Raw genomic sequence first — 24454 nt, 5'->3', positions numbered from 1 at the left:
TGTATAGTTGGGATTATTTTTCCCAATGTGCATTACTTTACATTTATCCACATTAAATTTCATTTGCCATTTTGTTGCCCAGTCACTTAGTTTGGTGAGATCTTTTTGAAGTTCTTCACAGTCTGCTTTGGTCTCAACTACCTTGAGCAGTTTAGTATCGTCTGCAAACTTTGCCACATCACTGTTTACCCCCTTTCTCCAGATCATTTATGAATAAATTGACTAGGATTGGTCCTAGGACTGACCCTTGGGGGACACCACTAGTTACCCCTCTCCATTCTGAAAATTTACCATTTATTCCTATCCTTTGTTTCCTGTCTTTTAACTAGTTCTCAGTCCATGCAAGGATCTTCCCTATTATCCCATGACAACTTAATTTACGTAAGAGCCTTTGGTGAGGGACCTTGTCAAAGGCTTTCTGGAAATCTAAGTACACTATATCTACTGGATCCACATGTCCACATGGCTCCTCCTCTAGATGCATTTTAACCATTTGTTATGTTGGCTTCTAGGACTCCAGATTGTGAGGCAGCATTGCTTTAAAAAAAACCACACCTTCTCCTGAGTCTAGACAGAGTCGAAAAGTATTTATGCTCTGGCTACATCCTGAATCTCTACGGCCGCTAAGGCAGTGGTTCCCAACATTTTTTATACCGCAGATGGGCAAACCCATTCACAAACTTTTGGTGGACCAGTAACATTTTATTTGCATATTCATTGTGTAAATAATGCATATGCAAATAAAATGTTGCCTGTCCACTTAGCCCCAACCCAGCCCCTTGCTCTCTAGTGCCTAACATCCTTTGACCCTTTAACTTCTCACCTCTGCAGCCTATGCCAACATCTTCTTGCCATAGGGTATAGGTGGGGGGTGAGGAGTGCAGAGCCCTGGCCGGGCCACCGTCTTACCAGGGTGGGAGGGGGGAGAAGCAAGGGAGGTGCCTCCTGCTCTGCCTCCTCCTGCCACCATGGTTGCCGAAGCTGAGCCACGATGAACAGCCAGCTCCAGCTCTGGCAGTTACCGCAGCCTGGCAGCCAGGGGTTCACAGACTGGCAATAGTCCGCGAACCACTGGTTGGGAATCACTGCTCTAAGGTACACTAGGAAAAACAGGTGTATTTTAATGTATTAACTAGCATAGATCAGGCAATTATAGTTTCAATACATTAGCTGGTCAAGGTGCACCCCAGGATGCAGTCTACAGTTGGGGTTTGTCTACTCTTAAAACACTATGGTGGCATAGCTGCACTAGCATAATGCTTCAGTATAGACACCACCTATGCAGTCATGAACAGTTCTCCCATCAGTGTAGGTAACTCACGTCTCTGAGAGGTACAGGTTGGATTTCCCCGGCCCACCCTTGGGACCTAGGTGGTCCGGGACCAGGGAGTTTGCCAGACCAGGAGAGGTCAATGTTCCTCTGCTAGTTACCCCACTGTTGGCTCCTCTCCCTGGGGCTCCCAATGCTAGTGCTCCCTGCCCTGCCAACACTGCCACCAGAGGTTTCCTGGGATTTCCTGACCAGGACCCCTAGTCCGGCCCTGCTGCTGAGGAGGGTGGTCCTGAGGTTCCCCAGCTAGGGCCGCTGGGCTGGCCCCACTGCAGCTGAGGAGTCCCCACCTGGACCTGCTGTTATCGGGGTTCTCCAGCCTAGCCACTGTTGGCCCAGATGAAACTCCCCAGCCCCCCATTCTCCCAGCTGGCTCCCACTACTAGCCTCTAGGACTCTCTGGTCTAGCAACATCCATGGTGCTGCCGGACCACAAATGTTACCAGACCAGATAGTCCCGGATTTAGGAGGTTCAACCTGTATTATCAAAGTAAATGGAAGAAACCTAATGCTCTCTATGAAGAGACTAATGTTGGCTTAACTATGGCACTCTGGGGCACGAATTTTTCCCCACACCTGAGCAATGTAGTTATGCCGACCTAATTTACTAAAATAGACCAGCTTGGCCCCTACCAGAGAACACATGGCTTATCAGAAACCTCTCCACACAAATACTTAGGGTTTGCTGACTTTGTTTTACAAAATCCCTCTTAACAGCAAAATAACAAATACACATGAGTTTCCATGTAGACAGTAGTGTTTACAGTATAGGGTACAGTCACTGCTATGCTCCCCCATCTGGGGTTGACCTCACCTAGTGTAAAATGACAAAACTAAATTGCCTCATCTCCTTTACATTTTCACAGTAAATTAAAGACACACTTTTTTTGTCAGTGAAGACGAACCCAAAATGCTAGTGCTTTGGCTCTGCATGCACCTCCTCCAAGAGTGCTCAGCACGCTACAGGATCAAGTGCCATCAGGCAGAATTGTGCTATATACTCCCATTTTCTATTTAGTAAGCTAGCATTTGCATTCTCCGTGGTCTTTGTTGAAGAAGAATAGTGTTCCAGCCTTTCTGTGGCAGAACACATACACCAACATTCATGTTCCAGTGCAGATGCTCTACAATATTTTACTTGAAGGCAAAATGGAGGATACAAAAAAAACCCCACACTTACTTGCTTTTTATTTCCATCCTCATCTATACATTCTTTGATGGGCTCTGAAAGAGGAAAAGACATATATTTGGCTTATCTATCATTTCAAAGAAATCAGCTATCCCATTCATTTCAAAGAAACTTCTCACGCAGGGAGGAACTATTCAGCAAGGGAAAAACTGGTAAATGTTTATGCAGGACCTAGCACAACTGGGGCCTGGTCTATGATGGGTGTACTTATGGTACAATACAAATCAACAAAGAACAACAATATGGTCTTATATGGTGACTGACTTAAGGGCAATAGCTGTAAACTATTGCCCAGACACAAAAGTAGTTCCTAAGACTGTCCCAAAATATATACAAATAAATGTATTGACCTGCTGCTCACAAACAGGTAGGAACTAGAAGAGGTGGGTGACAACCTGGGAGGCAGTGATCATGAGATGGTAGATTTCAGGATCCTGACCAAAGGAAGAAAGGAGAGTAGCAAAATACACACCCTGGACTTCAGAAAAACAGACTTTGACTCCCTCAGAGAACTGATGGGCAGGATCCCCTGGGATGCTTACATGATGGGGAAAGGAGTCCAGGAGAGCTGGCAGTATTTTAAAGAAGCCTTATTGAAGGCACAGGAAAAAACCATCCCGATGTACAGCAAGAAAAGCAAATATGGTAGGTGACCAGATTAGCTTACAGGGGAAATCCTTGGTGAGCTTAAACACAAAAAGGAAGCTTATAAGAAGAGGAAACTTGGACAGATGACTAGGGAGGAGTATAAATATATTGCTTGAGAATGCAGGGGAGTTATCAGGAAGGCGAAAGCACAATTGGAATTGCAGCTAGCAAGGGATGTGAAGGATAACAAGAAAGGTTTCTACAGGCATGTTAGCAATAAGAGGGTGATCAGAGAGAGTGTGGGGCCCTTACTGGATGAGGGAGGTAACCTAGTGACAGATTATGTGGGAAAAGCTGAAGTACTCAATGCTTTCTTTGCCTCTATCTTCACGGACAAGGTCAGCTCCCAGATTAATGCACTAGACAACACAGTAGGGGGAGGACGTGGACAGCCATTAGTGAGGAAAGAACAAGTTAGGAACTATTTAGAAAAGCTAGACATACACAAATCCATGGGTCCAGATTTAATACATCCAAGGGTACTGAGGGAGCTGGAAAATGTCATTGCTGAGCCTTTGGCCATTATCTTTGAAAACTCATGGAAATTGGGAGAGATCCCTGATTATTGGAAAAAGGCAAATGCTGTGCCTATCTTTTAAAAAGTGAAGGAGGACACTCCAGGGAACTACAGACCAGTCAGCCTAACATCAGTCCCCGGAAAAATCATGGAGAGGATTCTCAAGGAACCCATTTTGAGGCACTTGGAAGAGGGGAAAGTGATCAGGAATAGTCAACATGGATTCACAAAGGGCAAGTCATGCCTGATCAATCTGATTAGCTTCTATGATGAGGTAACTGGCTCTGTGGATGTGGGGAAGTCAGTGGATGTGATATACCTTGACTTTAGCAAGGCTTTTGATACGGTCCCCCACAATATTCTTGCCAGCAAGTTAAGGGAGTATGGATTGGATAAATGGACAGTAAGATGGACAGAAAGCTGGCTAGACTGTCAGGCCCATCGGGTAGTGATCAATGGCTCGATGTCAGGTTAAAGGTCGATTTCTAGTGGAGTGCCCCAAAGTTCTGTTCTAGGAACGGTTTTGTTCAACATTTTTATGAATGACCTGGATGAGTGGATGGATTGCACCCTCAGCAAGTTTGCCAATGACACTAAGCTGGGGGAGAGGTAGATAGGCTAGAGGGTAGGGATAGGGTCCAGAGTGACCTAAACAGATTAGAGGATTGGACCAGAAGAAATCTGATGAGGTTCAACAAGGACAAGTGTCAAGTCCTACACTTGGGACAGAAGAATCCCAAGCATTGTTACAGGCTGGGGACCGATTGGCTAAGTAGCAGTTCTGCAGAAAAGGACCTGAGGATTACAGTGGATGAGAAGCTGGATATGAGTCAACAGTGTGCCCTTGTAGCCAAGAAGGCTAATATAGGGCTGGCCCGAGCCATTTGTGCACTCTGGGCTCCGGGAGTGTGGCGCTGCCCCCGGGAGTGAGACGCATGCACGGCCCTGCTCCAGGTGCGTGGAGCATGCGCATTGCCGCCCCCGCCTGGCCCAACAGCCCCACGTGGTGCCCTCTACAATGGGGTGCCCCGGGTGGTCGCCCGGTTGGCCTGTGCGTTGGGCTGGCTCTGCGCTATTGTCATATTAGGTTGCATTAGGAGGAGCATTGCCAGCAGATCTATAAAAGTTATTATTCCCCTTTATTCAGCTCTGGTGAGGCCGCATCTGGAGTATTGTGTCCAGTTCTGGGCCCCCCACTATAGAAAGGATGTGGACACATTGGAGAGGGTCCAGTGGAGGGCGACCAAAATGATTAGGGGGCTGGAGAGCAGGACCCATGAGGAGAGACTGAGGGATTTGGGTTTGTTTAGTCTACAGAAGAGAAGAATAAGGGGGGATTTGATAGCAGCCTTCAACTTCCTGAAGGGAGGTTCGAAAGAGAATGCAGAGAGGTTGTTCACAGTAGTGATGGATGGCAGAACAAGGAGCAATGGTCTCAAGTTACAGTGGGAAAGGTCTAGGTTGGATATTAGGAAACACTATTTCACTAGGAGGGTGGTGAAGCACTGGAATGGGTTACCTAGGGAGATGGTGGAATCGCCTTCCCTAGAGGTTTTTAAGTCCCATCTTGACAAAGCCCTGGCTGGGTTGATTTAAATGGGATTGGTCCTGCCTTGGGCTGGGGGCTGGACTTGATGACCTCCTGAGGTCTCCTCCAGCTCTATGATTCTATGATTCTATTAAATGAACTATGATTTACAGAGACATTTTTTCTGGTTTTGTTCCTGGACATAGTCCTTATTTGGTTTATTGCTCATTTTTAATTATCTGAAATCTTTGTGGACAGATAATCCTCAGCACACAAACCTACACAGAAAAATGTATGTTATTGAATCTTCATTCTTAAAAGGCATGGTTCTGCCTCCTCTTATTGAGTCCCCACAAAGGCAGTCCTTTCATTGACATCAGTGGGACTACTGACTCAACATGGCATTATTCTAGGTGTGTTAGGGCAGTATAATTAGGCCCCACAGGTATGTGGAATTCGATTTCTGCATAGAAGCCATAGGTACAGAAGTTCTGATCTTTGTAACATTAGTATATGAACATGGCTAGCTGCATCAATGATCCCTGCCATGTCCTCTTGCTAGAGGCAGAGGCTTCACATAGTGAGAGATATCAGACCAGGTAGCTACCTGCTCCTCTTCATAGGGAGACAGTCATTAAAGAAGCCTGTTTAATTCTCTGAAACTAAGGCCTAGACTACACTTAAAACATAAGTCAACATAGCTATGGCACTCAAAGAGTGTGAAAAATCCACACTCCTGAGTTCCCTACATATACTGACCTAATACCTGGCGTAGGAGCTGCAAGGTCAATGAAAAAATGCTTCCATCCACCTAGATAGTGAAGTAGAGTTCCTACGGGGATGGAAAAATCCCTTGTGACAATGTAGTCTGGTCTATATGGTGGTGTTGTTATAACTATGCCTCTATAATGCCTGTAGTATACACAAGCCCTAAGGAAAGCCAGCTGCTTTGTTGTCTGGTCTGCTTAGGACATTGTGTAGGACATCTGCTGAAATCTACTTTCCTCTAAAATGTGCTATTATCTGTTTAGAGGAACATTAATACAGACCTAACTGTTCTAATTAAAACAATTTTAAAGCAATCAAATGGTTAAAAATGCAAAGAGGATGTGTATACTAGAGATGTAAGCAACTACTCGAGTAGTCAACTATCTGATAAGCTTAGTTTTATCAGATAGTTGAGTTGCCAGAGGCAGCAAGGTGGGGGGAAAGTAGGAGTTGGTGCTGGGGGGAGCCAGCTTAAAAGTCAGTTCCACCTGCACTGTCTCCGCAGTGCGGAGGGGGGGCAGGGCAGGGGAGGCAGAGCTGCAACGGTCCCAGAGCTGGTGTGAGCTGGGACTGCTTAGTCCTGGCTCACACCATCCCTGGGAGCTAACCCCACTGCAGCTATGCAATTTAAATGTTGTAAGAACCAGGCTGCCTGCGTGCCCGGCTCCTACCACATTTAAACTGCAGAGCCGCAGAGGGGGAAGTGAGTACCCCCCATTATCGACTATCAAGTAGTTGATGGAAATTCCATCGACAACTCGATTCGCTAATCAACCGCTACTTAACTTCCCCAGTGTACACACATGCATATGATGTGCACATACACCCCCACGCACAGGATGCCCTTAGTATGACAATTTTATCTTATAATAGTACTTCTACCTAGCTTTACATGGTGCATTTCATCTATGATTCTTGCAGCACTCTTTACAGGAGGTCAGTGTCATTTTTGCCATTTTAAAAAGGGCAAATGGAGCTGGAGGAAGGGTTAGTAACTTGCCCAAAGTCACCCATGTTACCTCGGCATAATATGAAATTTTCCTGTACTGAAAATGCACATGGTAGTATCCTGGTCTCAGTGAAGTAAATGCCAAAACTCCCATTGACTTCGATGGAGCCAGGATTTTACCCATAGGGAATAGTACAAGTATTGAGGTAATCTTGTCTACTGAATTTGGAGAGTTTTCAAGAGTGGCCACCAATATATAAGGTCTTCACATTGCCATTTCTAGGACAATAACACAGAAGATCTTTAACATAGCACCATCTGTGATGGTGAGGTGCAACCGGAGTTGAAGATACAAAGTGACATGAATGAAATCAAGACTTGAAAATACAGGGGAATTTAATCAGGCGGAATGTGTAAGTCAGATTTGATCATTAGATCACAGCTAAGAACGAAAAACGGTCTTCAATGGCCCCAAGTGGTCAGACCTTTGGTTTTTACATCTCACCCTAAACCTGGCATCCCACTAACAAACTGGCCCTTAACACCATGATTAGGCTATTTTTTTTCATTAAGGAAGTAATATCTCATGGAGAGTCATCAATGCCAATTACTACAGCTATGACGTGCCTTCATGGCCTTTTAACCAAGTACTGATCACCCTGGCTACGTCTACACTGGCCCCTTTTCCGGAAGGGGCATGTTAATTTCAGCGATCGTAATAGGGAAATCCGCGGGGGATTTAAATATCCCCCGCGGCATTTAAATAAAAATGTCCGCCGCTTTTTTCCGGCTTTTAGAAAAGCCGGAAAAGAGCGTCTACACTGGCCCCGATCCTCCGGAAAAAGTGCCCTTTTCCGGAGGATCTTATTCCTACTTTGAAGAATAAGTAGGAATAAGATCCTCCGGAAAAGGGCGCTTTTTCCGGAGGATCGGGGCCAGTGTAGACGCTCTTTTCCGGCTTTTCTAAAAGCCGGAAAAAAGCGGCGGACATTTTTATTTAAATGCCGCGGGGGATATTTAAATCCCCCGCGGATTTCCCTATTACGATCGCTGAAATTAACATGCCCCTTCCGGAAAAGGGGCCAGTGTAGACGTAGCCCCTGTGTATTGACAAAGAGACAGTGCTAAAGTTAAAAATGCTTTCTGAACACTGACAAAGTAGAATAGTAATTAGTACTGTATTGCAAACATTTGGAGTTAGACACCATACTAAGTGCCTCTGGCTGTGCAGATGAGAACTCAAGTAGAAGAGCAATTAAGTACCATCTAGGGTATCATTGGTTGACATGTGGAAATGAGAAAATTAATTGACTTTTGTTTGAAATTAACAAAAGAGTAAGGTAAGGAAAGGAGTAAAAAAAATATGTATATTGTACAAAGTATAGAATCCTTTCTGGTGGTTGTTTTTGTGGTTCAAGTTATAAAACTATATGAAACTTACCCATGCACAATTTGTTGATAAATGCATCATCCAATGTGACCATGATGGGAAGGTCTTCAAATGTTCTTAGCTTAATGATCCTGTCAGTAGCAGATCGCCCAGTTAAAGTCTTCAGTTGCTCTTCATCATATCTATCACCAACTCCAATTGGGAGCAATGATACCTCTAGGAAATGGAAAGCAGGTTTTAAAAGTATAACACACAAGAAAGGAGCCTCCTTTGTTTCGATTTGCACCTTTGAGTACCATTAAGAAATGATTCTAACAATTAGTTTTCAAGTAATATTCATATTATTCCCTTCCTATAGTCTGCAAGCAATTCAGTACATGTATTACTATGTTTTAAATCAATGCAATAATTATGATGAGATTTATAATTACAACCATCATTGCAAGGTCAACATGAAGAAGCTGGAGACAATCAGAAATTAAGTTAAAAAAATGTAAAGCTTTGAAAATTGGATGTGCTGTTTTCTTTTGTTTAAACTCGTGTAATTAAAAACAATAACACTGAGCGTTTAGATTATGTTTTACATCAGCAGATTACAAAATAATTTTCCATTGTAATTTCCATTTCACAAGTGAGGAAACTCAAAGAGGGGAAATGCTTATTGTCACAGAATTTATAAAGCACCATTGAACATATACTGATACGTTTACAGGGTGTATAAGTCATGGCAAAATTTGACTTATTGAGTCTTACTCTGTTTATGAATCTTACAAGAACTGTCTCAGTATAAAGGAATCTAAATTTATGACATTTAAATCTCATCACTATAATCCAGTTGAATCCACAATGGCACTGAGGGAGAGAAAAGCTGTAAATGAAGTGAGGCCCATGTTTGCTAAGCTTTCAAATAACAGGTCTGTACTTGATGGTCCCCAAAGGTTGGAGGCATCTGGATCTGGAGGGCGAGGGAGGTCTGTTAAGACATTCATTTCTATCAACTAGTAAACATCTACACAGAATCAGTGGACTCAGATCATCATGCTAATGTTTGGATTTCTTCACTCTGTCTCCACCCTAGCTTATTATTTAAAAAATTAAGCAAATCAGTAAAAATAGTGGCAAAGTGATAAAATTTACTGTGCATGCTTGCAGAATATGCAGCCGTATCCACTGGATCGTCTGATTTCTCTGCTACAATGATCACTGCTATCTTTGATGCATTAGGTCTTCCTCCATGGGCTTCAGACATAGCCTGCCGAACTGCAAAATCTACTGCTTCCCCTAGAAATAAATGAAAAGATATTTGAAAGACACAATACATCACTTTCAAAAAAGCTGTAAAATTAAAGCCTCAGTAGTGAATGCTGGATAGGGAAAATGCTCTTTTCCAAAGCATGTTAATGGCTCTCTTTTTTACCATTCTATAAAGTCTCTGTCAGCTTTAATATCCCATTGATGCTGTACTACTAATTCCCTATATTGAAGGTCTATCTTAGCTTCTCAGTCTGAAATAATGGGTGTTTTATTGCTTTGCCCCTGGTTTAACCACTGGTGTAAAGCCATGTCTTTTGTTCTAAGGAGCATGTTTCTCTGGTAGTATTACCATACCAGAGGTTTAGAAGAAAAAAGGAAAGAGTAAGTACCCAAGAGAAACATGTCTTTTATAACCCACCTACTTTTCCTTTCTGCGGAGAAACAGTGACACCTAGTGGACAACTATATACACAAATGCGATCACCACCAGGGACTGTACTGTTTTTGTTACCTGAACAATTCCCAGGAAAGATCTCATGTTCCTGATTTGGCTAACTTTTGCTATAACAGCAAGGAAGTATACTTTGCCTGATTTCTATCAACAATTTCTCTGAAATCTGGATATTTCAGATTAATCTGAACTATAGCCAAACAAATAGCACAAAAAGAGGATTTATGGACTTCTGCTCAAATGAAAGTCACAAATTCACTGTCTCTCTCATTCAAGATCTATGAACATTCACTCAAGTCAATTTTTATTCACAATGACTTCACTAAGAGACAGTATTACAAATACTTGTACTAAATTATGTGTTTGCACTTTGGAAATGATCATATCCAGCTTTCTGGAAAGCTCTTCTGGATTTGGGAGTAGAATGAACAGATAGTAAGTGTGAAAAATCAAGATGCTTTGATTTTTGAGTTGCTTATATAAGGCAAAGCCCTTAATATCAGGATGTCTGGTCACACTATTTGGGACTCACCAGTGCAGGAGATCAGAGATGATAATGTGTGACTTATATAACACTTATACAAGGTGAACAATGGATTAAGAATAATCAATACATGAAACGACAGTTGCAGGAACTAGATTACGAGTAATCTCCAAGGCAGAAGATATTTTTATATGAGCATTCACTGAATAATTTTGAATAACAAACACATTCTTAAACCATGAGAAGCCTGGTCACATATAATCCACCAAGAGAACACTGGAACAGCTCTTACACCTTTTGATTTAATGGCCTCCACATCAAGCTGCCCACAATTGTTTCATTAGCAGCAGAGAAAGTGTTCCTTTTCTTAAAATACTGAAAGCAAGGCTATTCCCTAGGAAGCCCACTCAGCATATTAATTGTTCATAGCCTAGAAGCAGTAGGCAAAAGCTCTACAAAGCTACAGAATAAGAAATCATGCTTTCAGGAAGCTTCTGACCCTAAGAAGTATCAGTCTTCATGTATGCACCTGGAGGGCCTTCTCCTTTTTCACTCACCTTATTCGTCAAGATCCTCTACTCCCTAAACAATTTATTCCTTGCCTGCCCCCTTTCTCTCAGCTACTCACCCTCTTATGCAGTAAGATGCCATTTCCTCAACACTGAGGCATGACCATCCAATGAACACTGCCTCTCCACATTGGTACCTGGCCTGCCAGAAGAGCTCGGACCCACCAGAGAGTGTAGGCAAGTCCAGTCACATTTACTGCAGTCAGGAGGTCCAAAGTGGCCATACCCTCTAGTAACCAGAAACCTCCTTCCTCCAAGAACAGCTACTTCCTCTAGCAATCTTCTGACCAATGAAAATTGGCCAGTCCCCGAGTATTAGACAGTGCCCTGCATATATATGAAGTATCATCTCAACAACAATCTTTGCCAATGTCTCCTTTTGCTTTTTAGTAACCACCATAGGTAGGCTGGGAGGATGTTAAATGCAGAATATGGAAAATTATTTATAAATAATGAATATTACAAAATGAAAGGTCAGGATTAACATGAACATTTCTGTTTCAATCCTCTGAAATCCTCTATGGTGCTTAATATCCCCAAAGATTCACTTATGACCTTTCTGTGATAAACACTCCTTTTCTCATGCTCAAGGCAAGCCACTTTCCAGGCATATTACAACAATAAACAAGGGGAGGGAAACTCCAACTTCTTGATTGTTCTGTGGAAGATTTTTTGCTTTCTGTTTTCTTTGTTTTACATACGGAAATCAAGTTTTTCACAGATTTATTTTAATGGAAACAAAGAACAGACAAGATAGAACACAATAAAAATGTTTTTCAGTTTACCAAAATTTCTGTGGATATTCCTTCCATCCTTTTTTGGACTAGCTCTAGAGGAAGGAACCAGGTGTCTTAGATGTAAGTGAGAAATACTAATCACAAAGTCCAGGCTATGTTTACACTACAATGATCTATTGGAAAAAGGTACACAAATTGCACTCAGAGACTTTTCTGAAATTTGGCCTATCTACACCTGGCCAAATTTCAGAAAAGCCTCCTCTTTTGGAAGAGCACTTCTTCCTGGTGGGACGAGGAAGACAGGGCTTCCAAAAGAGTGCGTCTGCTCTTCCGCAAAAAAAAAAGCAGAAGGGCAGACGTGCTCTCTAGAAATGGCAGAGAGTAGACATAGCCCCAGAGAGTGAAAGGTCAGAGGCAGATCTCTTGTATAGTACCAGTTTTGACACCAACCATTAATACAGCAGCCAGTATTTTTGAACATTTTTCTTACTGTGGATTAAAAAGGAGCAACAGCTTGGCATTTTCAGATCCTTGAAGGACATTTTGAATGTTCATATTAAAACAACAGATATAAAGTACTGTGGTAAATCAAGGCTTAGTCTGTCATCAGCACAACAGAGAACACTCAGATGAATAGGAATCATCTTCACTAGCCAACATTGGGAAATCCAAGACATGTTTTTCTTTAGAAGAAATATGGGAACGACCAAACATATATTATTTATTAACAACAACATGGGGTATAATTCTAGGTCTACCATAGTCAATGGGAGTTTTGTTCATACTCAAGGAGTTTCACTCATCCTTGTTTTTCTTCTCTGGGGATAAATAAAGCAAACAAAAAAAACCCAGCACTCTATTTGCATGTTCCTTAGGCCCAGATTAGTAGTTAACATGTTCCCACAAGCTGACCATTATTGTAATGATCCTATGCCTGTAAATAAATATATAATTTATTATTTCAAATGGTTCTTGTTTCCTACTTAGATAGGGTTGCCTGGTGTCCGATTTTGAACCGAACAGTCCAGTACTTGAGCTTTCTGTTAGGGAAACAAATTGAGAAAATATAAATGTCCGGTATTTTCTAAATAAGATGTAATGTAGATTGTGATGTCATGTCAAGTGTGTCCGGTATTTTTGTTGAAACCATCTGGCAACCCTATACGCAGATATAAATATCAAAAAGACATGGCAACAAATAGGATTTGAAAGAAAAATGACTTCAATAGTTGTATGTATTTTTGATACCAAATACACAGCCTATGAAAAATAGATGGGGAAGTCTTTGGTGCTAAGCGGTTTCATTACATATTGCAGAGAAAAAACATCATGTAACATTTACACAATATGCAATTGCCAGAGAGGACTATGGCATGTGATGGGGCAAGCATATAATACCCCTGCACTACAGGTGTTACAGCATGCTTCTCTACTGCCTCTGAAGATATTATGCCCACTTCTGGTCTCTGCAGGCATTATGGCCAACTTTTAAACATATGGATACCTAAATCAGCAGTTCTAACTTTTGAACTGTGAGATCTAATTTTGGATTAGCTCCCAGATGCTTTTCATTGAAGTCAATGGAAGCTAGTGGGTACTCAAGCACCTTTAAAAATGAGCCCACTTAGGCCTACGAAGTCAAGTTGACATACAAGTTGTCTTGCTTTGACCAGTGCATGCACATGTCTATGTTCAGGCCAAGCCTAATCTACAAACTGTGGTCAACAAAAGTTACACACTTTGTATATCGTTTGGGGGCACTTGTGCTTGGCTGCTTGCATGACCACTCCACGTGCTCACCAGCAGTGCCTGTGTTAACATAAAATGTGATGCACCACAGTCAAGTAGCCTCATTTTCAGGAAGAACGGCTCTTGCGCAAAAAACCTCTTTGACAAAAACAGCTCCTAATTAATTATGCAAATGAAGCATGGCAATATGCTAATTCACGCTTCATTTGCATTGGCCTTTGTGGAAGAGGGAAGCTGTATAGACATAGCCTTGCTGTGCAGGACTTGCCAATGTCCAAGATACAGTGGATGGATTTGCAGAGTTCCTGATTTGCAAGGGATGATAGCATACATATCTTCATTTGGGTACTAACCCACCTTATCTTAGAATACATCAAAAGAAGGAGCTAATTTTTTATGGCTCCGCAAGCACTGGAGGATGACTAGGAGTGCTTCACGCAGATTAGTAGGGGTTGCTCAGGGAAGGGCTTGTGACATTAGCTTCTTTAGAAACACAGGATATTCTTTCCCAACTAGCGAACTATTGGTGATACTGAAAAGGCAATAGTGATTCTAGCAGATCCAGCTGTACCCATTGCTCCCCTGGCTCTTGAAGCCATACACTGGCCACCACAACAGCATCCAAGCAAGATTCAGCTATCGATTCAGCAGGTCCAGAATGTGCTTTCTTGTAGATTGAAAGGATCCTGGATAGGATTCTAGATTGGTTCTCATGAGAAAAATATCCCAATGGTTAGAGCTGCCTGTTGTGTCCTGCATAATACTAGAGGCAAAGGGGGAAAGTAGCCACTAAGGCAGTGGTAGACTGGCTGGCTGCTTTGAACAAGGGCTAATTCAAGAGCCCAACATGGAGCTAGGTGGTTGAAGGAGGCTTTAAAACAGTACTTTTATGATGAGCCCTGGTAGTGTTCTGTGCAGGGGTGTTGTCTGGCCCTGGAACTGTGGGGGTTGCTAAGTGGTTAGAGCTTGCTGGTCATACATAAATATAGCCGGGTATTTTCGTGAAGCTATCAATTCTGTAAAGCTTACATTGGACTGTTTGCTTTGCTTACATTGCTCAACAAAAGTGTTTGTTGTAAATTAATAAAGATAATTTGATTCTCCACAAATAGAACTTTGACAAGAAAAAAAACAGGTCAGAGAATCAATGTACAAACGCCAACAGGTAATATTATACCAATTGAACAAATTAATAGGGTAAAAAAAGCAAAAATAGAAAGGACATAAATATTTATGACCATTTACTTGTACAAACTGTAGTCCCAATTGTGGGTATGCCTACACCAGTCTCGGTTCTTACTGGTCAGTGCATGAGAAGTTGGGGTTTTCCTTCCTGTCCCTGGTATGAAGTGGCAGAGGTAAGGATTTTGCTTCTGAAACCATGTGGTATATTGGGGAATCTAGGGATCAGCAAGAATTCTCCGGTGACTGCATAGGTAGAGACCAAGATTCTTTGACTTATAGGCCAACCAGAATCTTAATCATTTGGATTTGCTTACTGGGAAGCCCCATTATATGCAGGTACAACTCCTCTTTGTTCCACTGGCGGTCTTGGGCCTTTTTTCCAGCTTTTCTTTCTCTTTCCATGCTGCCATATCGCCCTCCAAGCCCTTCAGTCATGGGTCTGACACAACAGTGGTTTGCAGGAAGTTGGAAAAGATGTCCTCTCTAGTCCTCTTCTTTCTCCTCATCAGGATCAGGTGTTCTGTGAGTGTGCAGGAAGTGCCCCTCACAGTTGCAACAATAGGAGCTGCTGGTAAAGCAGACAACCACTGGATTTACAGTCACCACAGAACAGGATAGGCAAGCTTCAAAAATCCCTTCCTTTTTTCCCCATGAACGCTTTCAGTAAGAAACGTCATTGACACTACAAGCTTGAAAACACTTCTGCACCACACCACTCTCCAGCCACAGCAATGTTGGCTATGGCCCAAGAGTGGCAGGTGGAGGAAGGATTTTTTGTTACCTGAGGCTATTGAATTTCACTCCATTCCCTGGGTACACTGAAAGGTCAATAGCACCAAATATTAATACTATTTTCCTCAGGCTGTGATGATTTTAGCTGGTATCTCATTTTGAATGGTCATGAAGATACAGAGAATATAGCAGCTACTAGAGTCCTGAAGTCGTCTGGGCCTGTATACTGAAGTTGTTGCAGAGTGGTGTGGAAAAATGCCATCCCTAGGAACCTTTGGAACTGTTGCAAAGTATCTCCGTGAAAGTTCCTTTGCGATCTTTCAGCAGACTCCACGTTCCCAACCTGATAGAGGAATTAAAGGATGATATCAACTCTGCCTGTATGAGTAAAATATGAAAAAGATGATATATCTGTCTTCTTAGCATGGGGACTGGCCAAACACCATTTTAAATGTGAGCATTGTAAGGAAAAATGCATGCCCATGCATACTCAAGTTTCATTCTCCTTTAGCAGACATGTCTGTGCTCACCTGTGAGATGGGCTACACTCCGACAGTCTCAGAAAAGTCCTGGCTCATGGCACTACTGGAGTCTCCCAAATGTATCTTCTCTGCACACCCTCCTTCTCTCTGTTCAGAGTAGAGGTTAAGGCCTCATGCTCCTCCAAAGTATCCACAGTTGTCTGTGGAATGTTGGCTGGGTCTCCACCAACATGGCATGCTGTTCTTTGCACAAGCACCATGTCTGCAGCACAGCACCAGACCTACTCTGGAGTGCCCTGGTCTCATGAAATCCACGGTGAAATTCCTTTGCTTTCATGCAGCACTGCCTTTGATTCACATCATACCCCTTTGCCTGCTGCCCTCGTGCAATCTGTTGAAAGATGGTCACCTTTTGATGGCTGGTCCATAGCTGTGTTTGGACAGTGTCTTCTCCTCACAGGCCCAGGAGAGCTGACACTTCCTGCTTACTCCTGGTAGGAATGGATGGAGCCACAACAGGCAGGTGGACAGCTGTGTATCACAAGGGTGTGCTGCTAGCTGTGCTCAACAAGGTGGGAAAAGTCATTTCAAAAACACATGGGGAAGCTTAAAGAGGGACTGGCTCTTGATCTTTGTGACCCATGGGCAGAGGAGTTTAAAACTGTGACCACTCTGGACACAGTTGCAAGGAATAGACCTTTATGAGACAGCTGCTAGAGGACTATTAGGGTTGACACAGATTAGGAAGTGTCCAACATTTGTACTGTAACAACTTCGTTAAGTCAACTATGGTCTTACACTACTCAGGGAGGTGATTTTATTGCATTGCTGTAATGGGGCACTTACATCAGCCAGGGACAAACTTTAGTATAGGCACCTAAATTAAGAGCCTGAGCTCCTAACTTTAGGCACTTTGTTTGTTTGAAACTTGGCCAATACTTCCAAAGGCTCCTGCAATGGTGCTACACCTCCCTCTTTCAGCATAGAGAGCCATGTAGAAATCTTCAACCTAGAAAAAGCCAGTTGAGGGGAAAAAAACAATTCAATACGCAGGCCATTACTGGTGTTTTGAGAGAGCCATGGAAAAAGCAAACATTGATTAAACATCCTTTTATTTAATTTCATCTGAAGTGAGAGATAAAATGTAAAAATATATTGGGGGATTGTAGAGTTGAGAGACAGGTGAATCCAAATAGGCAGAGGTTTCTGCAAAAATCTTATGAATCGTTTTCTGAAGTGTGTTCACTTCCACACTGGTTTTAACCAAGGAAGTAAACTTTTGCAGAGGTCTTAATTACCATGCCAAGACACACTTATTGAAAAACAAGGCCTCATTTACACCTAAAACTTAGGTCAACCTAGTTATGCCACTTATCTGAACAGTATAATTAGGTTGTCCAACCCTTGGTGCAGACATAGTTAGATCAGTGAAAGGATCTTTCCAATAACCTAGCTACCTCCTTTGGGAGAGATGGATTAACTACACTGACCAAACATATATATATTTCCATCAATGTAGGAAGCAACTTACACTATGACAGCACATCTGCCATGCTACAGATGTGCTGCTGTAGCATAATCACAATTTAGGAGTGACCTTTCTCTTGTTTAGTTCAATCCACTTTCAATTTTCTAGCTATTTTGAAATAACTCATGTGTAGACATTCCATCACCAGTTGAAGTCAAGGTGATATCAGCCAGCTGTAAGATAGATAGATCATATTACCATAGTATCTGTACACTTTAAAACATTAAACAAGTTTATTCTCAAACCATCCCTGCAAGCTAGGAAAGTGCTGTTATCCAAATGGAAACCCAAGGCACAACAGATTAAGGGATTTTCTCTAGGTCACACACAGGAAATCTATTGTGGAGCAGAAAACTGACCCCAGATTCCCAGAGTCAAAGGTAAGAGCTTTCCCTACTAGACTCTCTACATCTTTTAGTCCAAATAGCCACCCAACTGAAACTATTTTAAAAGAAATTTTAGTCCAAAGGATGCAACTTTTGTTTTTAGACAAACCCTTAAAGAGTCCAATTACTGGCCAAGATCATTTATTTCCTATCATGTAAACTTGAGCAACTCATACATACAAAAAAGTCATTGTACTGAGACACATCTATACCATTTCTCTGAACAAAATAACCGTCTCTCCAAAAGGAGGGGTTTGCTGGGATAGCTCTACCAGCAAACCCTGCTCAGTGTAGACAAGGTCAGAGGGGTGCTTTGAAGAGCTTCTGATACTTAATCTGGACAGCTCTGACTGCCACTAAAATCAACTGTGGACCCCAGCCTGTTACTATTCCTGTAGGAATTTCTGAGCAAGGCAGGCCTAGGATTAAAATGTGATTGTAAAACATGTTAAAGGGTCAGAATATCTTGCTCCAGATTCAAGTTGGTCACCTAAGTTATATAAAAGTGAAAAATCTAAACTGACAACTCTTAGTCTTAATGTGAACTTACAAGACTGTCTATGGCTTGATCACCTATAAATATTTCAGAGTCCAAACAGGCAATGAATCTTATCCAGGCCCGGAAAGCTGCTAGAATAAGTGAATTTCAAGTTGCACCTTCTGAGGAATTAGAGGGCTTCTACAGAAAACTGTTTATGTAGCCTTAATTATGCCAGAGCATGTTCAACGCTCTTTCAATACATTGTAGTGAAAGAGGCACCCCATCTCAAGCAATGTTTTCACAATCAAAACTGAGGCAGCAATCTCAGAGATGCCAGGACTCTGAACTGCCAGGCTTAGAGATGCTAGGACTCCACTCTGCAAGCCCTGGGTCAAAGCCCTTGACAAGTATGGAATAAGAATGTTTTACACACACACACACACACACACACACACACACACACACACACACACACACACACACACACACACACACACACACACACGATAGGAAATACCAAAAGTAAGGCTACCTATGCAACTGTCATTTGGCCCTTTTGTATGCATTATGATACATTATTTAATTATATGGTTATTTTTCCACTGGAAGTCTTGCCTCATTTAGTGCACAGGATGGACAGTGCTCACCAGGAATTCAGTTTTTTTGTTTTCTCCTTATTGTTAAATGTGCAGCCTGAAGCCTCATTTATTAGACACTGTTCAAACCCTGCTCTGGACACAGAATTGGTCATTTCTTCATGGGCATTTCTATGCCATCATCACTGTAATACCTGTGAGTACTTCACAAATACTAATTTATCTTCACCAAACCACTGTGGAGAGAGGAGGCATTATCATCCCTGCTTTACAAATAGGGAGCTAAGGTGTGAAGAGATTAATGTCAAAGGTTTCCACTAATTTGGGGGGGTTCCTAGGACCTGATTTTTCAGACTACTTAGTGTAACCCACACCCCTATACTCCTATAGGTAGTATAAAGGGTGGAGGCGTCTATATTCAGCTCCAGAGGTCCCAAGTTCAAACCTGCCCGGTGATGGTTACATTAGCATTAGATATATATACATTCTAAGCATTGCTCAATTTACAGCTGCCCAACCCATGTGCAAATCAGACCCCAAGGCTTGAAGTCAGGCACACAGAAAATGAGGAACTCACAACTGGGATCATCTTGGAAAAGTTTGGCTTTAAATGATTTGCCCAGCATCACGAAGAAAGCCTGTGGCAGAGGAAGGATAAAATCCATTTCTCCAGGGCAGCATTCCACTGCCTGTGCCATGAGAGTATCCTTGTGTCACAGAGTGTGGGGGAGTCACCAGGCCCTGCACCCCCATCTGCAGCCAGACATGGCTCTTAGACACCAAGTAGAACAGAAGGTTTATTCACTGACAGGGATACTGCATAGCACAGACTTCTTGTCAACACAGGAACCAGAAGCAGACAGTACAATCCAACTTGGAAAGAAGGGGTCCCAGTGCTCTGGGTTCCCACCCTGTACCCTCCATGAGCCCAGAGAGCTCACACACCCAGCAACTCGTCCCCCAGCCTTGAGGAAGCTCCCCCCTCCTTTGTTCAGATTCCCAAGCATGGTGTCGCCTGGTTGCTCCCACCTGCCCAGGCTCAGATTACAGGACAGCTTGAGCTATGGTTGTGAACGTGCTAAGATGGGGCAGCCTGGGGCCAGCCTCCCCTCAGGGAGAGCCATACCCAACATTCCCATCCCAGCTGGGCTCCAGTGCAGTACCCAGGGAAACTGAGGCATACACACAGGGTTACAACAGCACAGTACAGGATAGTAGGAATCACATGTAGCATAACAAAACAAACAGAGCGAACACAATCCCCACTCCATCACGCCTTACACCTCTTGCAGCCCCCTCCCCTGCCTCAGTCACAACCCATCTCTCCAGATGCTAAAGTAAACAAGGCAGAGCTGCTACAGACAACAACCTCCTTTATTACACAGCCCTGATTCACCCCCAGAGAAACACAATCCCATTCACTGAATGAAGCAGAAGACCTGTGAAAAATCTAGTGTGTGATCAGGTAAGTAAAGACTATCACATACTGAATATGCCCAAGAGGAGTGAATTAAATTTGTACAGGCAGCATTGATTCTGCCACCTCCTTATTTTTGAGTCCTTGATTTTACAACCATAATGTTATTTTAATGTAGTGTTTCTGGATGGAATTTCTTACTTTTTAAAAACATAAAAATGGAAACAAAAATTACATTGCATAGAACTATATCAAGCCCCAAAAAGGGATCATCAGCAGAGTTGGGATATCTAAAAGGGTGTCATAAGGAAGAGGGAGAAAACTTGTTCATCTTAGCGTCTGGGGATAGAACAAGAAGCAATGGGCTTAAACTGCAGCAAGGGAGGTTTAGGTTGGACATTAGGAAAAAGTTCCTAACTGTCAGGGTGGTCAAACACTGGAATAAATTGCCCAGGGAGGTTTTGGAATCTCCATCTGTAGAGATATTTAAGAGTAGGTTAGATAAATGTCTATCAGGGATGGTCTAGACAGTATTTGGTTCTGCCATGAGGGCAGAGGACTGGACTCGATGACCTCTCAAGGTCCCTTCCAGTCCTAGTATTCTATGATTCTAGCAGCACCCTGTTCTCTTCTGCTCATATCCCTCCATCCTTGCTGCTATGCCCCCAACTCTTATCCCAGGGTATGTATGTATATACTACAGAGTTTTGTCGGAAAAATGGCAGTTTTTCAAAAAAAACTTCAATTACTTCCACACTGTAATCACGTTGTTTCAAAAAAAAAAATCAAAAGAACAGAGGGGTTTTTCTGACATTGGTAAACCTTTCTACAAGGAAGGAGCCTTTTTGCAAAAAAAAATCTTTCAGAAAAAGCCGTGTGTGGATGGGGAAGAGGGAGTTCTTTTGAAAGAGGAAAAAGCAGAGGTGCCCTGGTGACCACTCTGTCCATAGTAATCACAGATTAAATGCGAGATAGCGTCCATTCAGTGTGGATACTATGGGTACATGTAGACTACATCCCTTTTTTGAGAAAGGGATGTAAATTAGGCATGTCGATATTGCAAATCAAGCCAGGATTTGAAGTTCCCGCGCTTCTTTTGCATAATGGCAGCCACCGCTTTTTTTCAAAACGGGGCTTTTTTGAAAAAAACCCATCAGTTTAGATGCAGATCTTTCAAAAATAAAACCCTCCTCAAAAAATAAGGTTTACAGGATCTTTTGAAAAAGGGTTTTATTAAACTGCCATTTTTTTCCGAAAAGCCCCGTTTCAAACAAAAAAAACCAGCAGACACCATTATGCAACTGAAGCGCGGGAAATTCAAATCCTGGCTTGATTTGCAATATCGACATGCCTAATTTACATCCCTTTCTCAAAAAAGGGATGTAGTCTAGACGAAAAAGCAGATCACTGTTTCAATGTGCTTTGGCAGTGTGGACGCTCTCTTTCGGAAGAAATTTTTTCAGAAGATCTCTTCCAGAAAAGTTCCTTCCGAAAGAAGCCTACAGTCTAGACATAGCCCCAGTTCCCCTACTGCTTTTATATTCCATTCCAACTCTTCCTGGTTTGCTCCTCCACACACCTTTCTTCTGTTGCTTATCCTTGGCTCCTGCCATTGTTCCTGCCTGTCTCCTCTTACCTTTCTACTCCTGACCTCCAATTCCAATCTCTGTCCTTCCCTCCTGGTTCTGACCCCCCTGTGCCATCCCCTCTTACCCCACACACACTCTTATTCTCCCCACACATTCTGAGAAGAGGAAATCCTACTGTGAATGTAAAGAGAGGATGTGGCAAAGCTGCCCCTTTGAATAAAACTGCATCCACCGTATGAGGTTTTGGAACCCTTGCTTCAAATATGCTGGGACCTTGGCAAGTGTGGCCCTGTCAACCTTAGACATACCCCAGCTTTGATGCTTTGGTACAGCTAGCTGTGTGTAAAATGCAATCATGCCTGTAGCTCCCATCCTGAGCATCTGCAAACAAGCTACCTGGGACCATGCATGATCCTAAACAAAGAGCATGCTACCATAGGGATTAAGCTGGCAGCTGTCCCTCTCATGAATAGCCCCACATATTGTAACAGGCCAGCATACTGATTGCACAGGATCCCATTTTGAGTGATGGGAGAGACTATACAAATGAGAAAGAGCAATACTTGCACTGGAGTGACAATGCTGGCTGATGTGTTAAACTCCTGACCATGCCCAGGATGAATGAAGGGTGACATTTCTCAAAGCCACCTTATAGATTTTAACACCCAAATTGGAGCCCCCAAATCTTTTAGACAGTCTGCAGGTCTGCCAGTGTTCAGGTTTCTGGAAACAGCTGAGTGCTCATGCATTTTTAGGAGCATTGGGCCATCTGATCCACCCATCTGACTTAGAAATGCCTATTACATGTTCTGGAATGCAGGATCAAGACCACAGTAACTGATTTTGCTTGCTTGGGAGGAGCTACTTCTATTCCATTCAGGGTCTCAGACCACCTCCCTCGTTGTGGTATGTACCTTTCCAGTGAGAAATAAACAAATCACTGGCAACTGTGTAATCCATCTCCTTCTCCATTTCCTCTCACCAGCACAGAGCCATGTTTTTGCTGCTTATCCCGCTAGCCTCTGTAGTTTACTACAGGTTACATAGGAGACTTCATGAAACGTATCTATCTGAATGTAACAATTTCTCCCACAAAGAGCTTGTAGAAGTCTCATCAGCCATCTGGTATTTTTATTTCTCCAGGCTGAGAAAGCAATCATAGCCAATCCTCCTGCGAACTACGGAGGTCAGGTTTTATTTCTCACTTTTCCATAGCAATAACTCTTTACAGGAAGAAGTAGGCCAAAGACCCTAAAATCTGTACACTTCTCTGCTCTTATAGGACCCTGATGCGAGATGGCTGCCAGACAAAATGTGGTTCCAGTCCAGAAGAATGAAATTCTCAGAGTATTTGGTAAAAGACCTGATGCATTGCAATGTAATTTGCTTTTGTTGAACCTACAACTGGAAAGATTACATGCAGTCTTCCCAGGGTCACAGAGGAATTTGGGTTACCCAGGAATATTAGGACTAACAGAGATTTGTTTCTGGGGTACAGTTTTGTGAAAGTGACTTAAGCTGATGAATTGATGATGACTTGCCAGAGAGATACATAACACATGAATATTGAAAACCAGTCAAAGCAGTAAAGAAAATAGTCTTCTCCTTTTGGATGTAAAGTGTGGTACACTCTGACCTTAGCAACTCAGACAAACATGTTTTAGAGTAATCTAAAACTCTTTGCCGATAAATCAACATATAACTTGAATGAATTATGAAAGAATGTATTCCTAGTGCACCGCACTAGCACAGAACCAGCTGTCCAAGATAGTATGCAATGTTGTTGTAGCTGTGTCAGTCCCAGGATAGTAGAAAGACAAGCTGGGTGAGGTAATATCTTTTATTGGACCAACTTCCATTGGTGAGACACAAGCTTTTGAGCTTACACAGAGCTCTTCTTCAGGTCAGAAGTTGGTCCAGTTACAGATATTACCTCACCCATCTTGTATCACTAATGTCCAAGACAATGTTTAAGACCAACCCACGTTTAAAATTATGTACTCATACACAGAGATTTACTTACCTAGTTTGCTGGGACCTTGTCCTCTTTGCTGAATTAAGTTCACCCTATTTAGAAGATTTTCACTGTCTTGTGGCATGTTCCATGAAATTTCTAAGGTGTGTGACCTTCCATATTGGAGAACTGACACATGAGTCAAGGTATTGCCTGAAACTGAAGACAGAAGACAAATTATATAAATAAGATAGTCCGGCATCTCAACAATTTAAAAATAATCTGAGTCACATTTTCTAAGAAGTAGAGCTGGTTGGGAATTTTCCATCAGAAGGATCTTCTCAAAGAAAATGCAGTTTCCACAATATTTTCAACAAGAAAAAATTCTCAGTTTTGCTAAAAATGTCAATTTTTTCATTCAGAAAAATGTAAATGAAATAAGTTGACCCACATAGGAATATTTTGTTTTGCTGAACAAACCTGGAATGTTTTGTTTGAATCAGTTCAACATTTTTTTGAACTGCATTTCCCTAACAGCACA

The 24454-nt window shown here is 42.4% G+C and overlaps 1 protein-coding gene across 1 annotated transcript in view; it reads right to left on the bottom strand.

Annotated features, from left to right (window-relative positions):
* The window catches only part of VWF (von Willebrand factor), a 249131-nt gene that overhangs the window by 89060 nt on the left and 135617 nt on the right, over positions 1 to 24454 (bottom strand). Inside the window, exons 30-33 of the mRNA XM_006128153.4 lie at positions 23983 to 24132; positions 9457 to 9600; positions 8371 to 8535; positions 2511 to 2554 (exon numbers count right to left, since the gene is read on the bottom strand). Of these exons, the coding sequence (XP_006128215.2) occupies positions 2511 to 2554; positions 8371 to 8535; positions 9457 to 9600; positions 23983 to 24132 (503 nt within the window). The remainder of the gene's footprint in view (positions 1 to 2510; positions 2555 to 8370; positions 8536 to 9456; positions 9601 to 23982; positions 24133 to 24454) is intronic.

Source organism: Pelodiscus sinensis, chromosome 1, assembly GCF_049634645.1.
Source record: "Pelodiscus sinensis isolate JC-2024 chromosome 1, ASM4963464v1, whole genome shotgun sequence".
NCBI lineage: Eukaryota > Metazoa > Chordata > Testudines > Trionychidae > Pelodiscus > Pelodiscus sinensis.
This window is presented reverse-complemented; position numbering and strand designations above follow the sequence as displayed.